General features: G+C 49.0%; 1 protein-coding gene across 2 annotated transcripts in view; it reads right to left on the bottom strand.

The window, feature by feature from the left end:
• LOC148478263 (ferroxidase HEPHL1-like) overlaps positions 1 to 23307 on the bottom strand; it is a 91937-nt gene that overhangs the window by 24692 nt on the left and 43938 nt on the right. For both annotated transcript variants that reach the window (XM_088455730.1, XM_088455731.1), the window contains exons 6-8: positions 11050 to 11215; positions 1980 to 2119; positions 1092 to 1223 (exon numbers count right to left, since the gene is read on the bottom strand). In XM_088455730.1, coding sequence (XP_088311856.1) covers positions 1092 to 1223; positions 1980 to 2119; positions 11050 to 11215 — 438 coding nt within the window. The remainder of the gene's footprint in view (positions 1 to 1091; positions 1224 to 1979; positions 2120 to 11049; positions 11216 to 23307) is intronic.

Consider the following 23307-nt stretch of genomic DNA (forward strand, 5'->3'; position numbering starts at 1 on the left):
TGTAAATGTTACATCCCCCACACACAGTACGATTTTTTTTAACGTTTTGGTAGTTTTCGGTCGATTGAAATGACAAGTCCTTTAAAAAGTGCCGTGTGTATTCATGATAACGATGCGCGCTGTCGCTGATCGTGGTCGCTGATCTCTTGAACATGCAGAAAGATATCGACCCATCAGTCACGATTTGGCACACATCGTTTCATGTGTATGCATGATGAACGATGCGATGGATGATGAACGATATGTTGTCACTTCCTGGCGATTCCCCTCCTCCATTTTGTGCCAGACGACGAGGACGAGGAGGAGGATCAGCAGTGTGCATCGTCTGGGGAGAATTTGCCAATTGTTTATAGAGAGTATAGCCAGCATAGCGCCAATGTATTCCACTGCACCACCGATTCCACTGACCCGCCAATGTTATTAACCCACTGCCCCACCAATGTCATTATTACGCCACTGCCCCACCAATGTTATTATTACGCCACTGCCCCACAAATGTAATTAATCCACTGCACCACCAATGTTATTTTTATGCCACTGCCCCACCAATGTTATTATTATGCCACTGCCCCGTCAATGTTATTATTATGCCACTGCCCCACAAATGTAATTAACCCAACGCACCACCAATGTTATTATTTCACCACTGCCTCACAAATGTAATTAACCCACTGCACCACCAATGTTATTATTACGCCACTGCCCCACCAATGTTATTATTACGCCACTGCCCCACCAATGTTATTAACCCAGTCAGGTCCAGCTCTGCTGTATAACCCTACGTGCTTACTCCTGCACCTCCCTTAAGGCCTCATGTTCACTGCCATTACATAAATTTACAGTACAAACGTCAGAGAAATCACACATTACCACATACAGTATAAGGTTGCAGTTATTTGCATAATTTGTACTCACATTGAGGAGGTTAACATATAAAACTTGAGGCTGGTGGATATGAGGCCATAAACAGCATGATCCAACCGCCGATTGACATTACTTTACCAAAGTAACCATCTTGTGGAAATCGGCTAACACTAGCTTAATATAAACTATTTTCATTTGACAATACCGGCGTAAATTTGGTAACTTACCATCTAAATATGGTGCACCCTCTGAATCTTTGCTAAATGACACCCCGTGAGGCATCATGCTGTAGTTCCTGTCAGCCATATTGGAAAACACAACCAAGATGGTGTCGCCCACTTCAGCTTTGATGACTGGGCCTAAACATTAACAGTAAATCAACAATATGTTACAAAATAAATATAACATATTTTAATCTATTTTAGTTTACTACAATTACAGTAACCACTAACTTGCATTTGTCACACTTAGTGATATTTTTGACCTCCTCTCCTAGAGATCCATGGAGAGGTCCAGGGGGCAAGCGCAGAGGCCTGGTGGTGTGATTTGCATCATCATGGTGCCAAGATTTGCAACATCAGGCAGTGGCACAATATCCAACAAATCGCATAATCAAGTCCCGCTGATTTCAGTAGGGACATCCCAGAAGATTAGGCAAGTATGGTTCATGTACTCCTGGTATTTTGTGATCGGAACCAAAATTACCCCTACCACGCGGGTCTCATACCTTAGAGATGTCTCTAAGTCCTAGTGAAGTAATGGTGAATTTCATACCTCCCAACCGTCCGCTTCCCACAAAGTCCAGATTTTGGAGGACTGTTCCGCAGTCCTGCAATCAGGACATTCGTCCCATTGCCAAATACTACGGAGGCAGGTGGTTCCACAGCAAGCAGCATCTAGGGGACGTGTCCATTACCCCATTTTACTATAGATACGCCCACTGACAAAAACTTCAATGTGTGGAGGGAATATTGGTTCAGCTTCAAGATGGCTGCCTCCACTACATTTATATTATAAAGGACTACCTGCCTATTAACCATATGTATTCTAACGATGACCAAGTTAATAAAATACTCTACAGATATAACATTTTAAAGAGAAGCAGTGTTTTATACCCAGTATTCCAAGATGTTCCTCATCTTTAGATCGGTTCTTTTTAATACGAAATGATTCATCTGTATACTCTGTGTAACGAGCTTTCATGTAAGTTCCTCCGATCCGGTCAATGTCCTTTTTAAAAAAGGTTTCTGAGTTACTGGAAAACAAAAGAATATGTATTTAGGAAAGCCAAGCCCATTATTACCTACAAGTTTAAAAATGTTTCATGGCAAATTTTCGATAAAAAATTTATTTTGAAAAAAAAAATAAAAAAATTTCCTGGAAAGCACTAGAACCTTTATTTGACCTTCATGAACTGCTCCAGAAAGACATAAACCCACAGGCAATTTTGGTGAAATGCATGGTTACTGATTTAATGAACTGTGGGAAACAAATGTACCAAAAAGAAACCGATGCTCAATTTTTTAAAACTTTTTCTCTGTATACGTTCTGTCACCAAACTGTTTGCTCAATCTAAAATACGAGGGTTGATTGAAAAGTAATGAGACTGCATACATCACCACAGTATAGCAACCTACAATCTAACACATAGGGGTATTACTGATTTATGTCATATATCTACCTTCACTGCATGGATATACTGTATAGAGGTTTTAGCGCTGAGTTTACTATTATCATCTTTGTTTGGTCACAGCGAGTGGAAGATCTTCGTTTATGTCATCATGGCAGATGAGAAAGACGTGTCTGTGAGATTACGTCAGAGATGTGTGACTGAATTTTGTGTTAAACTTGGAAACAGCAGAAATGAAAAACTCATGAAATGTTACGGCAATCATACGGTGGAGAAACAATTATCAGTGCTGCAGTATTTCGGTGGTGTAAGCACTTCAAAGAGTGTAATACGTGAGTGACTGACTAAGCGCGCTCTGGGAGACCATTAATTCGCTGTTACAGATGTCAGCATTGCCAAAGCTGCTTAGATGTTGCACAATGACAGAAGGTAACTTTACACAAACTTTCAGCTTCACTTGGAATCTTATACAAACGGGTTCAGCATATTGTGACAAAGGAACTGAAGATCCATGGCGTGTGTGCCAGGTGGGTACCCAGAAATCTCACAGAAGAGCAAATGCGACGACGAGTTGAATCGTTCAAGAACATCCTTCGAATGTTGGAGAGGATACCCAATTTCCTGACATTGATCATGACGCGTGACAAATTGTGGATTCATCATCATTATGATCCGGAATCCAAACAACAGTTCAGTGTATGCAAAGGAAACACACAAATTCACCTCCACCCAAAAAATATGAGATATGGTAAGAACTTACCCTTGTTATCTCTATTTCTACGAAGTCCATAGGGTTCCACAGGATACCTTGGGGTATAGGTGTGACGTCAGTCGCAGGGCACCAAAGAGTTAAGCTTTCAGCCTCCCAGGATGCACTAGGTCCCCCTCCTATACCCCGCCCCCGGGCCAAGGCACCTCAGTTAGTTACCAAGCCATAGGCCGGAGGAGGAGAAGGAAGAGAGAGAACAAAGATCTGGACACATACAAGAATCACATTCTCACCAGAGGGAGACGGAAAACCGGTGACCAGAGCAAAGCCCATCTGCAGCACAGGTGCGACAGGGCGGGAGTCCTGTGGAACCCTATGGACTTCGTAGAAATAGAGATAACAAGGGTAAGTTCTTACCATATCTCATATTTTCTACTTCAGGGTCCATAGGGTATCCACAGGATACCTTGGGGATGTCCCAAAGCAGTATCCTTTAAGGGTGGGGACGCTCCTGTGCAGAAAGGAGAATCCGCCGCCCGAAGGAAGCATCCTGAGAGGCGAAGGTGTCAAACCTGTAATACCTCACGAAGATATGGACAGAAGACCACGTAGCAGCCTTGCAGATCTGAACTGCCGAGGCACCACGTCGAGCTGCCCACGAAGGACCCACAGACCTAGTGGAATGAGCCTTCAGAGAAGGAGGGACCGGTAGGCCTTCATGAAGATAAGCTTCAGAAATAGCCATACGGATCCAGGCTGCCAAAGTTTGCTTTGAAGCAGGCCAACCCTTTTTACAGAAGCCATAGAGGACAACAAAGCGTCCGACTTCCTAAACAAAGAAGTGCGGTCAACATAAGTCCTTAAGGCCCGCACAACATCCAAAGAGGCCTCACCCACGGAAAGACCCGGTGAGTTAAAGGCCGGAACAACTATTTCCTCGTTAACATGAAACTGGGAAACAACTTTGGGAAGAAACTCGGGCCGAGTGCGGAGCACTGCCCTGTTCCCATGAAAAACCAAGAAAGGGGGTCTACAAGAAAGAGCCCCTAACTCAGAAACACGTCTGGCTGAAGCAACGGCCAGAAGGAAAACAGTCTTAGCTGTTAGCCATTTAATATCCACTGAGCCCAGTGGTTCAAACGGCGGTCCTTGGAGAGCCCTCAGGACCACAGCCAAATCCCAAGGCGCCACAGGTGGAACAAAGGGCGGCTGAATACGGAGAACACCTTGCATAAAGGTGCGCACATCCGGGATTGTAGCAATCCTACGGTGAAACCAGACAGATAGGGCCGAAACCTGTACCTTCAAAGAAGCAAGGCGAAGCCCATGATCTAGTCCCGCTTGCAGGAAGGCGAGAATCCGAGACAGACGAAACTCCCGCGGTGCATAACCTCTCGGTCGACACCACTGGAAGAACGTATGCCACACGCGATGGTATATCCTCGCGGAAGACGGTTTCCGAGCTCGTAACATGGTACGCACCACAGAGCTGGAAAACCCCCAGGACCTCAGCATGGCCGTCTCAACAGCCACGCCGCCAAAGACAGCCGAGTCAGGTCCGGGTGAAGACAAGGACCCTGAGACAGAAGGTCCGGTCGTAGCGGCAACCGCAGAGGACTGTCCACGGACAGACCCTGAAGGTCTGAGAACCAGTGCCGTCTGGGCCACGCGGGAGCATCAACAGGAGCGTCCCTCCTTCCTGTTTGAATTTCCGGATTACCCGTGGAAGAAGGGAGACCGGAGGGAACAGGTATGCGAACCTGAACGTCCACCGGATGGACAGAGCATCCACCAGAGACGCCCCTTCGTCTCTTGTGCGAGACCCGTACACCGGCAACTTGTTGTTGTGCCGGGACGCCATGAGGTCGATTTCTGGAAGACCCCACCTGTCCACCAGTAGTTGAAAAACGTCCGGGTGCAGGGACCATTCCCCTGGATGAACGTCCTGGCGACTTAGAAAGTCCGCCTCCCAATTTAGCACTCCCGGGATGAAGACCGCTGATATGGCCGGAAGATTGCGCTCCGCCCAAACCAGGATCCGAGAGACCTCTACGAGAGCCGCCCGACTGCGAGTTCCTCCTTGCCTGTTTATGTAGGCCACGGTGGTAGCATTGTCCGACTGGACCTGCACCGGGTGACCCTGGAGAAACCGCTGTGCCTGCAGGAGAGCATTGAAGACCGCACGGAGTTCCAAGATATTTATTGGAAGCTCCGCTTCTGTCGGTGTCCACCTGCCCTGGAACAAGTGTGGACCCGAAACTGCTCCCCAGCCCCGAAGACTGGCGTCCGTTGTCAACAGGACCCAATTTGGAACCCAGAACGGACGTCCCTTGTTGAGGTGGGTCGTCTTTAACCACCACGCAAGGGACAGGCGAACCTCCGGGGTGAGCACAATCGTCTGGAACTTCAGAGACTGAGGCAGCCCGTTCCACTTGGACAGGATCAGGTGCTGCAGAGGTCTGGAGTGAAACTGGGCGTATTCCACCATGTCGAACACCGACACCATGGAGCCCAGTAACCTCATCGCCGAGTGTAAGGACACCCGGCGGCTGTGCAGACAACTGCGCACCCTTGACTGTAAAGCAGAGATCCTGTCCTCCGTCACGAAGATCCTTTGCTGTCCCGAGTCCAATAAGGCTCCAAGATGCAGAATCCTCCGAGACGGGATTAGAGTGGACTTCTGCCAGTTGATTAGCCAGCCGTGCCGTTGCAGCAGTGCAATGGTCAGGTCCAAGTGGTGTAACAGGAGCTCTGGAGATCTTGCCACCAATAACAGGTCGTCCAAGTACGGCAACATGCGGACTCCTTGCAGCCGCAGAGAAGCCGCCATGACCGCCATAGCGTCCTGTATGTCCAATGACACCATGTAGTCCCCAGGTTCCAGCGCCAGAATGATGGACCGTAGGGTCTCCATCCGAAACTTCGGGACCCGCAAAGACTTGTTGAGTGCTTTGAGGTTGAGAATCGGACGATATGACCCATTGGGTTTCTGTACCAAAAATAGATTTGAATAGAAACCCTGGCCCCTCTGGGAGAATGGAACAGGCACTATAACTCCAGCCTGGAGCATAGTGTGCAATACCTTCCGCAGCTCCGTAGCCTTGTTCCGGTCTGATGGTAGACCCGTGGTGAAGAATCGAGCCGGGGGTCTGTGCCGGAAGGAGAGGGCGTACCCGTGAGAGACCACCTCCAGAACCCAAGTGTCTGTCGTAGTGAACGACCAACACCGGGAGAACTGCAGCAGGCGGCCTCCCACCCTGGGATCCCCCAAGGGGAGACCCAGACCGTCAGGCCGCAGGCTTGTCATCTGGCTTGGGGGCCGGACGTCTGGTACTCCATGCCTGTTTCCGGGGCTTGACCGATTTCTTAGGGCCAGCCTGTCGAGGAAACGACTGTGGTTTGGGCCTGCCCTGGGCCCTAGATGACCGAAAGGACGATGGTCCAGAACCAGAAGGAGCAGCGGCCGACGGGAGACAAGCAGATTTGGCTGCCGCCAGCGTGGCCACAATCTTATCCAGATCCGGACCGAAGAGAACTTCTCCGGTAAACGGCAACGCTTCCAGACCTTTCTTGGATCTGCGTCCGCCTTCCAGGATCGCAGCCACAAGGTGCGACGAGCAGCTACCGCTGCTGAAGAAATTCTAGACACCAGAGTACTAATGTCTAGAGCCGCCTCGTTGATGTAGGTGGCCGAATCACGGAGATTGCCAATCAACTCCGCCTGTTCGGCCGGACAGTCGGATTCAAAAGAAGCCTCTAATGAATCCGCCCAGCGCTCCATCGCTCTGGCAACCCAGCAAAGGGCCATAGCCGGCCGTGCTGCCCCCCCCCTGCAAGGGAATAAGCGGACTTCAGGCAGATTTCTACCTTGCGGTCCGTAGCATCCTTAAGGGAGGACATGGATGGCATCGGCAATGTGGCACTACGGACAAGACGGGTCACGTGAGAATCCACCTGTGGAGGGGATTCACACTTAGCAAAATAATTATCCGCGAACGGATAAGCCACCGCCAGGCGTCTCTGCGGCTGGTATCTTTTGCCAGGTTGTTTCCACGCCTCCTCTAAATGGTCCACCAACTGACCCGAAAGAGGAAAGACTGTGGCATCGCCCTTCACATCTTTGAAAAAGGCATACTTAGATTTAGCCGCTGGGGGAACTTCGTCCTCAATCACCAAGGCTGTGCGGACCGCCCGAATAAGTCCAGGAATATATACTTTGGACTTAGCATCAGCGTCCTTAGTATGGAAAGGTTCCTGATCGTAAGGATCCAGAATCTCCCCATCATCAGACGTCCCTTCGTCATCCTCATAAGGAGCGGACAGAGACGCCACCGGCCTTTTATGAGACCGCATCACAGACTCCCCTTGCAACACATCCGACAAGTGCTGTACAGAACTCGTCAGGGAGTTAACCCACGCTGGCTCCTGAGAACCCGGGAGCGGGGAAATAGGGAGACTGTGGGGTACCACCAATTGTCGTGGGAACCCCTGCATGGGTGACGACACCACAGACTGCTGGGACAAACCCATCGGAGTAAACGCGGGCTGCGGAGCTAACTGGCCCACTAAAGCTGTTAACGCCTGAGCGAAACAAGCCCAGGGCGGCTCCTGTACCGGTGCTGTAACCGTAATAGGCCGCGCCATGGACAAACACTGCCGGCAAAGGCCCTCCGCGCTACCCTCCCCCTCCGCTAACGGTACTTTGCACGTGGTACACTGTAGCCGGAGGGGAAAATCACTTTCAGACATGATGGCACCACGTATGTGACCTCTCTCACCAATTAAGTATTAAATAGGCGAGAGACCACCCTGCAGCACCGCACCGCAAGGGCTTTAGCAGAAAGAACAGGGACAGTAATAAAGCTGACAGTTTAGAGAAGAAAAGTTACAGGCAGCGCTAGCACAGTCACATACAATGCAGAGAAATAACAATTCCTGCACTAACAGCGCTGATCACTCAACTACACAGACACAGGGCCTGGTAGGACACAGCGCTGCATACACAGACCTGAGCCACAGCGGAGGAGAGGTATGCGGGGGGACCCAGACCACGATGCTTCCTTCCAGACTTCCAGCAGCGTTCACCATGCGTTGCAGAGAAGATGGCCGCCGAGGAGCAGAGAGAAGCTGGCCTGGGGGAGGAGCGCTGACACAGGACCAGTCAGCACAGTGCAGAGAGGGCTGTGTGCAGCGGGGGAGGCGCCGGCTGTGAGACAGGGAAGGCGCGCTCCCCTGGCATGCATTTAACCCCTGGGACGCCGCAGCGCTACCGCTCTGCTGCGGTCCGCTGTCCCAGGGGGTAGTGGAAGCGCAGGTTGGTCGCCTGGCTCCACGCTGCAGCCAGTCCCCAGGGAGCCCCCTGCCTGGGGACTTAGGACCATGTGATCAGCGGGGACCCACCGCGGGACCCCGCTCCTTACCTCTGTCCCCCTTGAATCCGGCCATGGTCCGGAGCATCTGGGGTCACCGCTAGCTGTGACCCCAGACGCCCACCAGCATCCCCGGATCAGTACCGGCGTTCTGGTACCGGCGGGGTGTAGGGAAGACAGCATGGACGTCAGGACTGACTGTCCATGCTGTTCATCCAGATGTGCAGCCACAGCTGCATGAAGAAAAAGCTTCAGGGGCTCTTCTAGCCCCCACTCCAACAGGTGCACCCGACTCCGGCCGGGCACCAAACTAAACTGAGGTGCCTTGGCCCGGGGCGGGGTATAGGAGGGGGACCTAGTGCATCCTGGGAGGCTGAAAGCTTAACTCTTTGGTGCCCTGCGACTGACGTCACACCTATACCCCAAGGTATCCTGTGGATACCCTATGGACCCTGAAGTAGAAATTCGGAGTGATTCCTTCAGTGTGTAAAGTCACGCTTCCCCTATTCTTTAATGCACTTGGTATGATCCTACAGCACTGGGTACCCTGTGGACAGACAATTAATGGTGACTACTATGAAAACATCCTGGAAAAAAACCCATTAGCGTGGAGCCAGGAGGAAGTAATGGCCACATTTGCTGAAGAAACAGTGGTTTTTGCTCCAAGACAATGCCCGACCACATGTTGCTGCTGTTGCATGGGCAGCACTGACTGAAAGTAATGGGACAGCACCGGAACAGCCTCCATATATCCCGGACTTAGCGCCCTGTGATTTCTGGGAATTCCCAACCCTGAAAAAAAACTGCGCGCGGGATACCTTCACTTGATCCTTTGTCTCTTCCGTTCGGCTAGAGGTACAGCTTGGAGACGCTACGATGAGGAATTTTGGTGCAAGCAGCACGGCGTTCGGATTATGGCTTTCGGGGTCAAGGACGTTGAGGTGTGGCTTCAGGCTACTCAGCCTCCCTCTGCGGCCCCTGAGTCGAATCTGAGAAAGCGTGTCGCGTTGGCTGCACACGGTTCCTTTCGTCCCTCCCCTGTAAGCAGCTCTAAAGGGCATTGTTATGCCTTCAACAACGGTCACTGTGGCGCTGAGGCAAGATGCCATTTCCGACATCAGTGCCTCCGCTGCGGCGCCTCACACCTGCCAAAGATTGCGCTATTCCCACCGGTCCTGTGTCAGCTCACTGTCCCGCTGGTATCAGGGTGGCTAAGTAAAGCCTCGTACCCGGTAAGAGTGGGTGCCATGTGCAAGTGGTTAGGTTGGTACCCTATTCGAACTTTTGTTGCAGGGTTTCAGGGAGGGCTTTAGGCTTCTTATTTCCGGTTACATTGCGCCCGGGGCTCCTAGGAATTTGCGTTCTGCTAAGGACCTTCAGCATATTCTTAAGGAGAAGGTGGCCAAGGAGGTGCAGTTGGGGCGCCTGATGCTCCTCCTTTGCCAGATTTGGTCTTGTCATCTGTGGGGGTGGTGCCTAAAAAGACGCCAGGTAAATATCAGCTGATACAAAATTTATCACACCCTCCGGGAAAGTCGGTGAACGACGCCATACCAGAATCTCTTGCAAGAGTGCGTTACCAATCCTTTGATGAAGCTTTGGATTTGGTCCGTGCGGTTGGTCCTGGGTCGCTTTTGAGGAAGGTAGTTGTGGAGTCTGCCTTCCGCCTCTTTCCTTTGCATCCGGACTCGTTCCAGTTCATGGGCTTCAGGTTGAATGACGGTTTTTACATCAATAAATGCTTGCCCATGGGGTGCTCAGCTTCGTGCGCATTTTTTTAATCCTTTAGCTGCTTTTTGAATTGGTGCATCTGCGCGGGGTCTGGTGAGTCTGGCGTGGCTCATTACCTCGATGATTTTCTCTGTGTGGGTCCTGCGGAGTCCGACTGGTGTAAAAGGTTGCTTTTTTATTTATGTGCTCTTTTTAGCGAATTCGGCGTGCCGATTGCTCTGGATAAGCGTGAGGGCACTTGCACTCGTCTCACATACCTCGGTATAGAGATCGATAATGTTGTAGATTGCCGGCTGACAACGAGAACAAGCCTTCCCCGACCTAACATCGCGATGAATTGAATAGCTCCGGGAGCTATCTCCCGGCGCTATTCACATCGCGCTCAATTGAATCGTGCCCTTTGTGTCTATAGACGCCCTTTAGCTTATGTAGAGACGCCCACTAACGCACGTCATCTCCAGGACGTGTATTAAAACATTGGTACATTGAGGCCAATCGGAAGCGAACGCAGCGCTTGTGGTTGTCTTACCCTACCGCAAGCACTGCGAAGCGTGCGCATGCGCAGTCGCTTAACATCGGCCATGTACGAGCGAGCCGCAGCTTGCGAGCGGGTCTGAATGAGCTCCTAAATCTTCTGCTGGATCCCTGTGTCTGCTCAATGTACCACAGTGTGCACACTTATAACGTAACATTTGGTAGCAGATAGATATTTGGTAGGCATGAAGCATGTTAATATCTAGCATTACCTCCCCGGGGTATCTAAAGCCTGGTTAGTGAATCTGTCAATGTTCCCTGGTGCATAATCCCAGACGGTCTTCTCTGCAGCAATAAAGTATTTTCTCACAGATTCAGGCTTCAAAGTGGCAGGAGACTTTCCACAGGCTCCAACACTGTACAGGCCCATCATTCCGGCTATGGATGTAAGGAAACGGTGTATTATACACACACACATATATATATATATATATATATATATATCACTCCAGACACCCATCACATTACACCTTACCTGCTAGAATCTCTGAGCCTGATCCAGGGCTGTGCAGAAACCTGATGGTTTACGTACTACTGCAATGTTTAATGATCGGAGCATGCACAGGATCTGTACTGCGATGTGCCCATCACTGGCTGAGATGGCGGTTGCAGTGCCCCCTCGACAAGCTGCAGCCAAATGGGGGCGGGGGACAGGAGGTGCCCGTTCTGAGTTTGCTTATGCTTGGTACACACTTACCCGGATGATATATGGGATGGGACTGACGTACTGCATATCGTACTGCAGGTAAACATTGAGCGATGTAATGAAAGACGGAACAATCCCTCTTTCCGTCGTTCATTATTGGCAAAGGCGCCGCATGCGATATCGTGCGGTTGGCCGTGTAGCACAGTCGACCGGACGATATTGCATGCAACCGAGGGAGCGCGCAGAGAGTGCGTACACTCTGGACAATCCGGCTGATACAGGGTGTTCCATTTCGGCTGGAAACGTCGTCCTAGTGTGTACCCAGCTTAAGGCTTACTCAGATGGCCGATGCTGCAAACCGATGGTCGCGATGTTGGTCCGATCCTGCAGGCATCACATCTAAGATACCGGCAGGAGGGATTGTGTATATTTTCTATCACGGCAACCATAGTCACATTGTAGTGAGCAGAGAGGCTTTCAAACACCCCTCTGAACTCTGCATTCACTTTGACATCCTCCCACACCCTCCCCAATACCATCACATGACATTTTGACAGCTCTGAGTTTTTGTCTTTATCTGGCAGCCATACTTGTTTTCCATCCAGAGTGAATTTGAAAAGGAGATAATGATTTGTAGGAGGATGTAGAAGGAAAATTAAATATTCTTAAAAAAAAAAAAAAATGTGGTATTGCTGCTTTGGATTGAAAATACCTATTCAGTGCACGGGTTTGTGCAGCAAAGATGTGGTATTTGTGGCAGAGCAGTGTTCAACGGCAAAAACAAATTAGCCACGTGCCCCTAGCTCAGGCTGAGTAGTGCAAACACTAGTTTTCAATTTTGTGAGTTAGATTATTAGAAGGAGGTAAAGAAGAAAAATTGAGCATAAAATATTGGGGGCATTACTTGCTTTGCAGAAGGGCGTTAGGTCATTTGCTCTACGCATAAAAACTTGATTTTAGCACCGGCACGGAACTGGAGGAGCATAATATAGCTGCCCTTCAGCAAAGAATCCCATTTTTAGGTGCAATTCAAACAATGTAAAAAGTTTTTTGTTTTTTTTAAATACATACAGATACACTAAGCCTTGGTGAGTGATAAAGTACCAACCAATCAGCTCCTGTTATTTTTCAAACAGCCAGTTAGGAGCTGATTGGTTGGTACTTTATCACTCTCCACTTTCTCTCTCCCCAAGGCCAGATATAACACTCCACTCTCCTGAGTCATTTTAGCCACAAAGTGAACGGATATCAAACCAAAAAGATTTGCTGAGCACATTGTAAATGCGTTCCTCTGACTTAGGTTCTATTTAATAAAAATACTGAGACAGCCCTGAAATGTAACATTCTTTATCGCCACATATTTGCGCCAATTTGGAATGTTTTTTTTTTCCAGGGGTATTTTTCATGACCCTCACACCTAACAGCTGCTCTGATATGCAGCTTTCCCAGGGAACGGTAAAGGTTTCCATCGCCAGGCCCTGTTCTGGCAGTGCTCACATGCGTGTGCAACCTCGGACTGCGCTTTCACACTCGGCCTGATTCAGTCCGCACGCATTGCCGATGTTCAAGCGCCAAAAATATGAAAACTACATCCGATGCATTATACAGAGTGTTCGCACAAAGGAGCTGTTGTGATTGGGACGGACGGTATTGGAAATTTGGTGGAAAAGTGACAGGCTTCCCTGGCACGTGACTGGGAGGTGGCTAGTAGTGCGCACAAAAACTGTCCGTTCAGTGGGCGTGTTATGGGAGTGTCGCGAGGCGTGTCACTGCAAGCGGCTACGTTCTCAGACCGGCAGCTGCAGGAGGCCATGGTCAGGCGGAGAACTGCACCTGCCATGGGACGACCGATGGTGGCGTCTACGGATGCACCAATTGGTATAACAGCATGCGCGGGCGCTAAAAGACCTCACACATTCGGCTGAACGGATGCACACAAGGAGTTGATAGTGGCATAAACTTGCAGACAGGTGACCGCCAATATACGCTGCTGCGTGCACTTTTCTCTGCGACTCAGGCCCTAAAAGTGCCAGAGATATGAAGAAATATGGGGCCTATTCATCAACACGAAAATAATGTTCTTAAGAACATTTTCCTTAATTACCATTATTTTAGTATTCATAAAGACACTTAACTCAGGAGATATCACTGATATCTCCTGGTTAAGTCCGCATGTGTTCATTTCCACACTCCCCATACATTTGTACATTAGTATGGGGATGTAGAAATTAAGCTATTCATCAAATTCCGAAAATTATGTATTTTGATGGTGTTACTATACGCCACTCTCAGGTGGCGTATAGCGGGTTATACTTACCTGCTGTCAGCTGGGCAGGTCCTCCTCGCCCCGCCTCGCTCCCTGGTCCCTCCTCTGGCTCCGGCTGCTGTCCTGACACTGTGTTCTCCCGGCAGAACACAGTAAAGTTTAGAAGAAAAAAAAACAAACATTTTTTTTCCCCCAAAACTTTACTGTGTTCTGGCGGATGAACACAGTGTCAGAACAGCAGCCAGAGCCGGAGGTGGCTGCAGCGCTCAGGTAAGTGGGGGAAAGGGAGGTGAGCGGAAGAGTGGAGGAGGGGTGGGTTGGGGGGGACACACAATTACCGCAGCTGTAGGCAGTGCTGCGCATGCGCTACTTTTACGGATGTAACGGCGCATGCGCAGCACAGATTACAGCTGCGGTAAAGTAGTGTAGAGAGGGAAAAGTATCTATTTCCCGAAAAGCTGTCATCGCAAAAATGACAGCTTTTCGGAATAGATACTTATGGAGAGGAGGAATGATGAATTCCTCCGGTAATTAGGTAGAACTCCATGCAAGTTCTAAACCTAATTACCTCCATCAAATTTTTAGTAATGATAAATAGGCCCCTGAGTCTGTTAACATCATCTGAGCGTCATCTTTTTGTTTACAGAACTGCGAACAATTGTGCAACAGCAGAGTCCCCATACAATGTACGGCAGCATGCCTGCTATATCTACTGCATAGACAATTGCTGTGTCCAAATGATTTATGGGGGAGAAATGCTTGATAAATAAGACCCTTAGATTATACTTAAAAAAAATATATTGTAATAAGTGATGCAATAGTTACATAACACTTAATATTACTAAACATTAACTTCACCACATCCCACATTATAACCATAACTGAGTTTTGTTATATACATTTCTGCTTCAGGCAGCTGCTTAAGGTCAGTTATTATGACCGGCAGCATGGGAGCACTATCTGAGTTACTGTAATGTGTGTGTGTACTGTACGCTAACATCTTCCTAACCTCAATATTAGCAGATTTAATGAATTTCCTTTGTAGCTTGTGAACGATTATGTACATTTCTACCATGTATGAGAAGGTGAACATCTGGGACATTACCTCCCCCAAGTTCCAGGAACATTCTGCAGTTGCACAATATCAGCAAGACACAAAGTATGTGTTGAGGTTGGTGTTAGTGACTCATTTCAACAGTTATTTACTTCTCTAAAAACTTTTAACTTTCACCTACAGTACAGGAAGAACGGTTCGGTGCTTAAGGATCTATTACTTAAAGGGAGACAAACTCATTCTCCAGCTATTATTAATGTTTACTTAATATTGATTTTATTTTCTAATTTAAAAAAAAAAAATGTAAACTTGCAGCGCACTGTGCACCTGTGAACCACCAGCACCCACAGACCAACCCTCCTCTTAACAAGAACCGTCAGGATTTTCCGAAGGGGAAAAATCTCCGTACACTGGAAAAAAAAAAAAAAAAAGCATCCCGTGTCTAGGGGCACTATCCTTTACTGTATGATGGGGAACTAATACAAATATAAGTGACTAAAAGTACCTTGCTTAGGACTGTGAGATGTAACCTGTATACAAGAAATATAAAAACAAAATAAAGACGCTCCCATTTGACTTTAACACAAAAGAGCTCCTTGTTCTGTAACGCTGTGTGCTGCACAGTCACCTGAACACGACACTCCCAGTCCATCACTGAGGTTGGAAACTATAGTGATCAGTAAGCTTGCATCGCATAGTGGGCCTGATTCAGACCCAGTCAAAAGGCTGCGTTCGCACGCAGCCAGCCGATGTTTGCAATCTACGCATACATACAAGACGCAGTGCGCGTGCGCGAACCAGTCCATGTGATCGCAAGCGATCGCACCCAGTATACTCCGCAAGCAAGAGTGACAGGACGAGACGTTTGTGGGTGGTGACGGGGTGGTCGATGGTAACAGGCGTAAGCAGGCGTGTCCGATGTCAGCCGATGTTACCGATTGTTTAATACACTTCCTGGAGATGACGTTTGTTACTAAGGGAAAGTGGGAGTCTTATGACAGCCTGGTGGGCATCTAAATACATACCACAATCGCACGGCAAGACATAGTGGGCGTACTAATGTCTTGCTTGCGATCGCAGCATTTGCATACTTTGTCTGCCGACGGCTGTGTGCGAACGCAGCTTTGCAACCGGGTCTGAATCAGGCCCAGTGTACCTTAGAGATGTCTGGGGGGTTTAGCATAGGGTCTGACACATCCCTTTAAGTCGGATGGAGTGTGATATGTGTGGGAATAACTTATAATAATAAAGTAAAGACACTGAGATTTGGCAGAAAAACTGTTAGCTATTTATAATGAAGTATGATGGCAAAGACAGTACGGCCAGAAATCAGCCAATCTACAATGCCCAATTACAAGGAAGGAACAACATGCATTGCAGGCGGACACCGCACAAAGGGCCTGATTCAGACTTGGGAATAGAGGGCCTGATTCAGAGCCGCTCGTAAGCGGCCGCTTGTTCGCTCTGGGCGATGTTCGCACAACTGCGCATGCGTATGGTTCACAATGCGCATGCGCAAACCAGTCATTGTGGTCGGAAATCGTGCGCTCGTAAAACAACGAGGGCTGCTAATTTGATTGACAGAATGTACCGTTTGTGGGTGGTAACAGGGGAAGGTGCTTGAACACGGGGGAGTGGAGATCCGAACGCAGGCGTGCCTAACGGTCAAAACGGCGTTTAATGGGAGTGCATAATTAGTAAAGGAGTGTCATCGACCACGTCACTTGGTTGTCTTTTAGCCTGAACTGCTCGCAGCGATAGCGGTAAGTAAATCCTACCAGAAGCACTGCGAGCAGTTCAGATGCCTTTCGATGTTCCCGATTAATCAAATAAATAGCGGAGATGAAGTATGATGCGAACGGCCAAGGGACGTCTTTACAAAATAGCGAGCGCATTTTTCGGACGCTCGCTCAGACATAGAGGAGTCAACACACCGCAAAGAGCGAGCGCTCAATTTAAATATCCGGCTCCTTTTTAAGAACGAGCGTCCGCAAATAGCGTCCGGGTCTGAATCAGGCCCAGAGAGAGATATCTCTCTCAACTAATCATCTTGGTGACACCATGCTGCACAGCAAGTGGGGCAGATTTAAAATGTGCAGAGAGATTTAAATTTGGGAGGGAGGTGTCCAAACTGACATCTAAATTGTAGAGTAATAATAAAGCTGTGCAGTATTTGTGGGCTACTAGTATGCGAAGGCTGATTAAGCGTGAGGATATGTAAGATTATTGGTGTTTTGCTGTTTGGCTGTGTATGACAGCCTTGTTGCTTTGCAGTTTATACTGCTGGCTGGTCAGATGTTTGGTAGAGCCAATGACATTGCTTGTGGGAGTGGTCAGATGATCAGTATATATTGGCTCGTTTGCATGAAGACAGCCTCTTTGGTGATGGATCTTTGAAACAGTAACAGGCTGAGTATATTTGCCTTTCATATAACCTGTACACGTTTTAGCACTGCTTGCACCATGCCTTCCCTTTCTCCCCTCTGTATGTATACTAAACATCCCCTTTCATCCCACTTTACCTGTTCACTCCATCCCCCCCCCCATTTCGCCGCTGTACTCATTTCATAGCAGTTCACACATTACCCTCCCTCCCTTCTCCCTCACCATCTTTCTTCTTCGATGCTCGCTCGGCCTTTACACCGGCAGCCCCGTCAGCATCCTCAACTCCGCGCACCAGCGGGTCTCCCGCATCCCTGATCACCCGTTCAACACAACGGGTCCAACCCCACCTTCCCACCTCACCTCCTCCATCTCCGTGTGTCCGGCGATCTGGTGCTGCAGCCCCGCCGGCTCGCTGTGAACCTCTATGCCGGCGGTAGTTCCCGCGGCCGCAGCTTCCACTGCACCCGCAGTTTACATGGCCCTTCCTTCTGGGCGGCCAGGGCCGTCACCCATCCCCCGCAGGTGTGCAGCCAGGCCCTCAGTCTCCATCGCAGGGCTCGGCCCTGACAACGAGTCCTGTCAGCCCGGCCTGCAGCCGCCCCTTCACCAGAGCGCTTCTTGACCCTCCACTCCTCCTCCCTTGTATCCCTCATCAGCGGGGGTTATCTCTCCTGTGCCCCCTGCCGGTGCCTTTTTATCTTAATCTTGCACGCTAGCCCGGCGCGCACCATCTCTGCTCCCTCATTCCCCCCCCCTCGCGTCCGGGTCCCCCAAGCTTGGGAGGACCTTTCTTCCTTCCAGCAGCGGGCCAGCAACCCTGCCTGTTCAGGCTCGGCGGCCATTTTGCCATGTCGGCCATTTTGGGTCCCACCTTTGTAGTAGGACTCAGCCCCAGCGTTCAGACTCAGGCTGCTTTCTCAGCTGTGATGGCAGTTTTAGCCATATACCGCCTCCCACCACGTCCCCAGCTCCATTTGTTTTTCTTTATCCCCCTCAACCTGCTCTTTCATTGCCTCCCTCTTTTACTTACACATCCTGTCACTTACTCCAGCAAAATGACCCCCCCCCCCCACTCCCCCGGCCTAAGGTGCTATTTTTTTTTTCCTTACTCATGCACCTTTCCCCCCCATTGTTTCTACTATCTGCTGCCCCCAATGTCGCAGGCCATCTTTCCTTTTAACTTCATTCCTGCCTGCATATAATTTTCTCTATCTGGGACCCTGCCTCTCTTTTATGTATCTTCTCCCTGCACCCCATCTTCCTTTTTCATCCATCATCCTCCCACCCCCGGTTGGTTCCCGGTAAGCTCTGGCCTGCGCCCCTGCTCCTGCAACCCCTGCCCCCTCCCCCCATGTCTCCACCCCCTTTTCCTGCGCACCTCTTTGCTTTAAGTTAAAGGGCATCCGGACTCAGCGATGGTTCCTCAAGATGATGCAGGAGTTTGTGCGGCTTCTGATCCAGTGCACGTCGAGATGGCCCCGGGTTTCGATTAGGGGTGAGCGGGTTCGGATTTCTGAAGTCCGAACCCCCCCGAGCCCCCCCCGATCCGATGCAGATCCAAGTCAGGCTCGACTTTTCCCACCTGACTCGGATCTGAAATCGAGGCAAAACGTCATCATCCCGCCTTCCGGGTCTCGCAGGTTTTGGATCCTATATAAAGGTACCTGCGTCGGTGCCATTTTCTCACTCGGCTGTGGACAGTGAAGAGGGAGGGTGGGAGTTAGGGCTGGCTGGGCTGTGTAGTGTAGTGTAGTGTTGTGCTGTGCTGCGCTGTGCTGCTGTGTCCACTCCTCCAAAGTCCATAGGGGCTGGCTGTGTTGTGCTGTGCTGCTGTTGTCCATAGGGGCTGTGTCCACTCCTCCAAAGTCCATAGGGGCTGGCTGGACTGTGTTGTGCAGTCAGTTGTCCATAGGGGCTGTGTCCACTCCAAAGTCCTGTGCAGAGTCCCAGTCCTAAAGGGGTGCTGTAGTGTTGTCCAGGTGGTACTCTGTCCATCAGGGGTGCTCCCCCCAAGTGCAAAAAAAAATAAAATATTTTCTGTGTTTGTGAATTGTGTGCGCAGTAGCCGCACGTGCATCAACAAAGTAGTGCCAAACGTGCGCCTGTGTCATAAGTAAAGGGCCGGCTGGCTTGACCGTTAAAGGGTGCTGTAACCCCCAAAGTACACTCCAAACAAAATAAAAAAATATTTTCTGTGTCTGTGAATTGTGTGCGCAGTAGCCGCACGTGCATCAACAAAGTAGTGCCAAGCGTGCGCCTGTGTCCCATAAATAAAGGGCCGGCTGGATTGACCGCTAAAGGGTGCTGTAACCCCCAAAGGGCACTCCAAACAAAATAAAAAAAATTAATTTTTTTGTGTTTGTGAATTGTGTGCGCAGTAGCTGCACATGCATCAACAAAGTAGTGCCAAGCGTGGGCCTGTGTCCCATAAATAAAGGGCCGGCTGGATTGTCCGTTAAAGGGTGCTGTAACCCCCAAAGGGCACTCCAAACAAAATAAAAAAATATATTTTTTTGTGTGTTTGTGAATTGTGTGCGCAGTAGCCGCACGTGCATCAACAAAGTAGTGCCAAGCGTGCGCCTGTGTCCCATAAGTAAAGGGCCGGCTGGCTCATTTCTTAAAGGGTGGTGTAACCCACAAAGTGCACTACTCTCCAGCAAAAATAAAAAAATATTTTTTCTGTGTTTGTGTGCGCCTTAGCCGCAAATATATATCAATATAACATAACTGGAGGACCAAACTTTCTCCGATAAAAATAAAATAGGGAAAGATCAAGAACCACTTCCTCCTAGTGCTGTTGCTGCTGCTGGGAGTTGTTCATCATCCCAGAGAGGAAGTAGGAACACCACTACTTTTACTAAACAATTGACCCTCCAACAGGAGGATGAAGTACGACAGCAGTCATCCTGAAGCAAAACGTATAACTGAGGCCTTGACTGCTATGTTGGTGTTAGACGTGCGTCCGGTATCCGCCATTAGTGCAGTGGGATTTAGACAATTGATGGAGTTAGTGTGTCCCTGGTTCCAAATCCCGTCTAGATTCCACCTGCATCCTCAAAGCAGCAGCGACAAGCGTGCGTCTGTCTGTTAAAGGGTGGTGTAACCCTCAAAGTGTGCTCCACAAAAAATAAAAAATTCTTCTTTTTTTTCTGTCTTTGTGAATTGTGTGGGCTGTAGCCGCACCTGCATCCTCAAAGCAGCAGCGACAAGCATGCGTCTGTCTGTTAAAGGATTACATCGGTGACAGCATCCAAGTAGGCATATCAGACAGTCCGTACCTGTACTGGCAGGAAAAAGAGGCAATTTGGAGGTCCCTGTACAAACTGGCTCTATTTTACCTGAGTTGCCCCCCCTCCAGTGTGTACTCCGAAAGAGTGTTTAGTGCAGCCGGGAACCTTGTCAGCGAAAGGCGTAGGAGGTTGCTTCCACAAAATGTGGAGAAGATGATGTTCATAAAATTAATTATCAACTCTTCCAGGGAGACCAGCCTCCAGAACGTACAGAGGGACCTGTGGTTGTGGATTCCAGCGGGGAAGAATTAATACTCTGTGAGGATGAGGATGTACACAACACTGAAGAGGGTGAGGAATCAGTGGATGAGGACGACATCTTGCCTCCGTAGAGCCAGGTTGTGCAGGGACAGATTAATTGCCAGCTTGTTTTGTGGGGGCCCAAACGAACCAATCATTTCAGCCACAGTCGTGTGGCAGACCCTGGCGCTGAAATGTTTGGTTTGTTAAAGTGTGCATGTCCTGTTTATACAACATAAGGGTGGGTGGGAGGGCCCAAGGACAATTCCATCTTGCACCTCTTTTTTTTATTTGAATTATGTACTGTTTGGGGCCTAGTTTTTCAAACTGCCATCCGGTCTGCCACTGCAGTGTCACTCCTAGATGGACCACGTGTTTGTGCCACCCACTCGTATCTCTAAGCATAGTCATCCAGCTACCTCGGTGCAACCTTTTGGACATAAAAACACTATTGTGAGGTGTGAGGTGTTCAGAATAGACTGGAAATGAGTGGAAATTAAGGTTATTGAGGTTAATAATAGCATAGGAGCAGAAAAACACACAAATTCTGTGATTTTAGCTGTTTTTATGCTTTTTTTAAAAAAAAATACAGATCCAAAACACAAAACCCAGAACCCAAAACACGGAAGGGTGGTTTTGGCAAAACCAATCCAGATCCAAAACACGAAGCAAGATCCAGAGCCAAAACCAAAACACAAAAAGTGGCCGGTGCACACCCCTAGTTTCGATCCAGTGGCTCCTCCGCGTGAAGTCACCGAAGATGCGGTTCTCGTGATATCGGTGGTGTTATGACGTGGTTTCGGTTGGAATTTTGAGAGAAGATTCGTTGGCTCGTAGAGCTGATGATGATGATCATGTGAGAGTCGAGGTGGCCCCGGCGGTCGAGCCAACGGTTACTCCGCGCGAAAACATGGTAGAAGAGGTTTCTTGGACTTCCTGGTCCTAGTGAGTATGATTATGTCACAACTTTTGCATATCTCCAGTTTTGTCTCTCATTTTCCGTTTACCTGGTGCTCCCGTGTAAGATTGACAGGAGGGTTGCGCAACGGTTACGCAAGGGGTCAGGCGATACTTTCAGGGAGGCTGATTACGCAGGTTATGGGATTTAGGGCTCAAGGATACTGTACTTGGTGAATTCAGCTTTTTCTGTGCGCTTTGCGTTTCAGCGAATATGGATCCGCAGAAGTATATTGGCTTAATTTTCTCGATCATTATGGGATGTCATAGGGTAGAATCGCGCTACATAGGGAGTATCGTAAATTTTATATATATATAAGATTTTGGTTGCAGGGCATACTCAGCTTTGCCAGGAGCTATTTGGCAAGCTTATTACGGAGCATGGGTAATTTTATTAATACATCGGTTTTGTGATTGACATATTCTCTGGTACAGAAATGTGCAGGGGGTGGGTTTTATGCACAATGCGGGCGTAACCACGACAGTAGGGTGCTTTTGCCTTTTGGGGGTTAAATAGGTTTTGTTTACAGGTGTCGCAGCAGCGTCTACCCCCCCACCCCCACCCCCCTTGGTCACTGGGCCGCCCTGCATAACCTTTTCTAGATGTTGGTAAACCTGGTTTGTAGGCGGCGACAGGCTGAATTTTCGACTGTATTGATTCCCGATGCCCTCGGAGGCAGGGCTGCCGTTTGCTCCTCCTGATGTCTCTGCATAGGTTAGTTCCTGTCCAAGTATTGCCAACGTGAATAGGTTTTTTTTTTAGCTCCCGACTTAGGGTTTAGCTCCAAGGGAACTAGTTCAGGCTCAGTCGCCATTTTGTTTGGCTGCTTTTTTCTCTGTGGTTACAGCTAACTTGGTCGGCTGAATTTCGTTGTGGTTGTAGGTTTCATTCCTTTTTCGGGGTACGTTTGTATAGCCTCTCCTTGACAGAATACCCCATAGTTTGCATTATGTCCGGATTTATTACTGAGGTTTGCTCCCAAGGTTGGCGCGAAGGGGTTGCGGGGGCGGATGGAGGGGCTTCTCCTCGTTCCTCCCTTGCAGTATCTCTAGCTCTCTGGTAGGGTGGTTCCCACGCAGGTTGCGGTTTAGTGTCGGCTAGTACAGCATTCATTCTTATACATGGGGGTACCCTATACATTGTGGAGTTACGTTAATTATACCATCCCCATAGGTTCTTCATAGCAGTTTATACATTTGACTAGTTTTTTGTTTTCATTCACAGTTTTGGTTTTTATGAGTTTCAGGTTACATTTATTAGGGGTCGGCTTTTCGTTTGTTTGTTTTGCACTCGGAGGTGTGTAATGCGTGGGGCGTCAGTGGGTTTCAGGTGAATTAGCAAATAAATGTTTGCCTTCGGGCTGTGAGGTTTACAACACCTATTTCGAGAAATCCAATATTCTTTTACATGAGTGTTTCATGCCGGCTCTGCACAGGTGCAGGAAGGACTGTAGTATGTTCGGACCCCTTTTTTCTGCACAGGCACCTTTTCCATGTTTTGGAGTTTTCCAGTTGCACTGGTAAGCGGGCTACTGGGTTTCGGTTTTACGTAAGTAGGTCTGACTAGTTATTTGTTGCTGTTTTGAGCTGTTCCCAATTGTCGTGGCCTTTGTTCTCTGGTCTGGTGACGGA

Source organism: Taudactylus pleione, unplaced genomic scaffold, assembly GCF_031769625.1.
Source record: "Taudactylus pleione unplaced genomic scaffold, aTauple2 ptg000667l, whole genome shotgun sequence".
Classification (NCBI taxonomy): domain Eukaryota; kingdom Metazoa; phylum Chordata; class Amphibia; order Anura; family Myobatrachidae; genus Taudactylus; species Taudactylus pleione.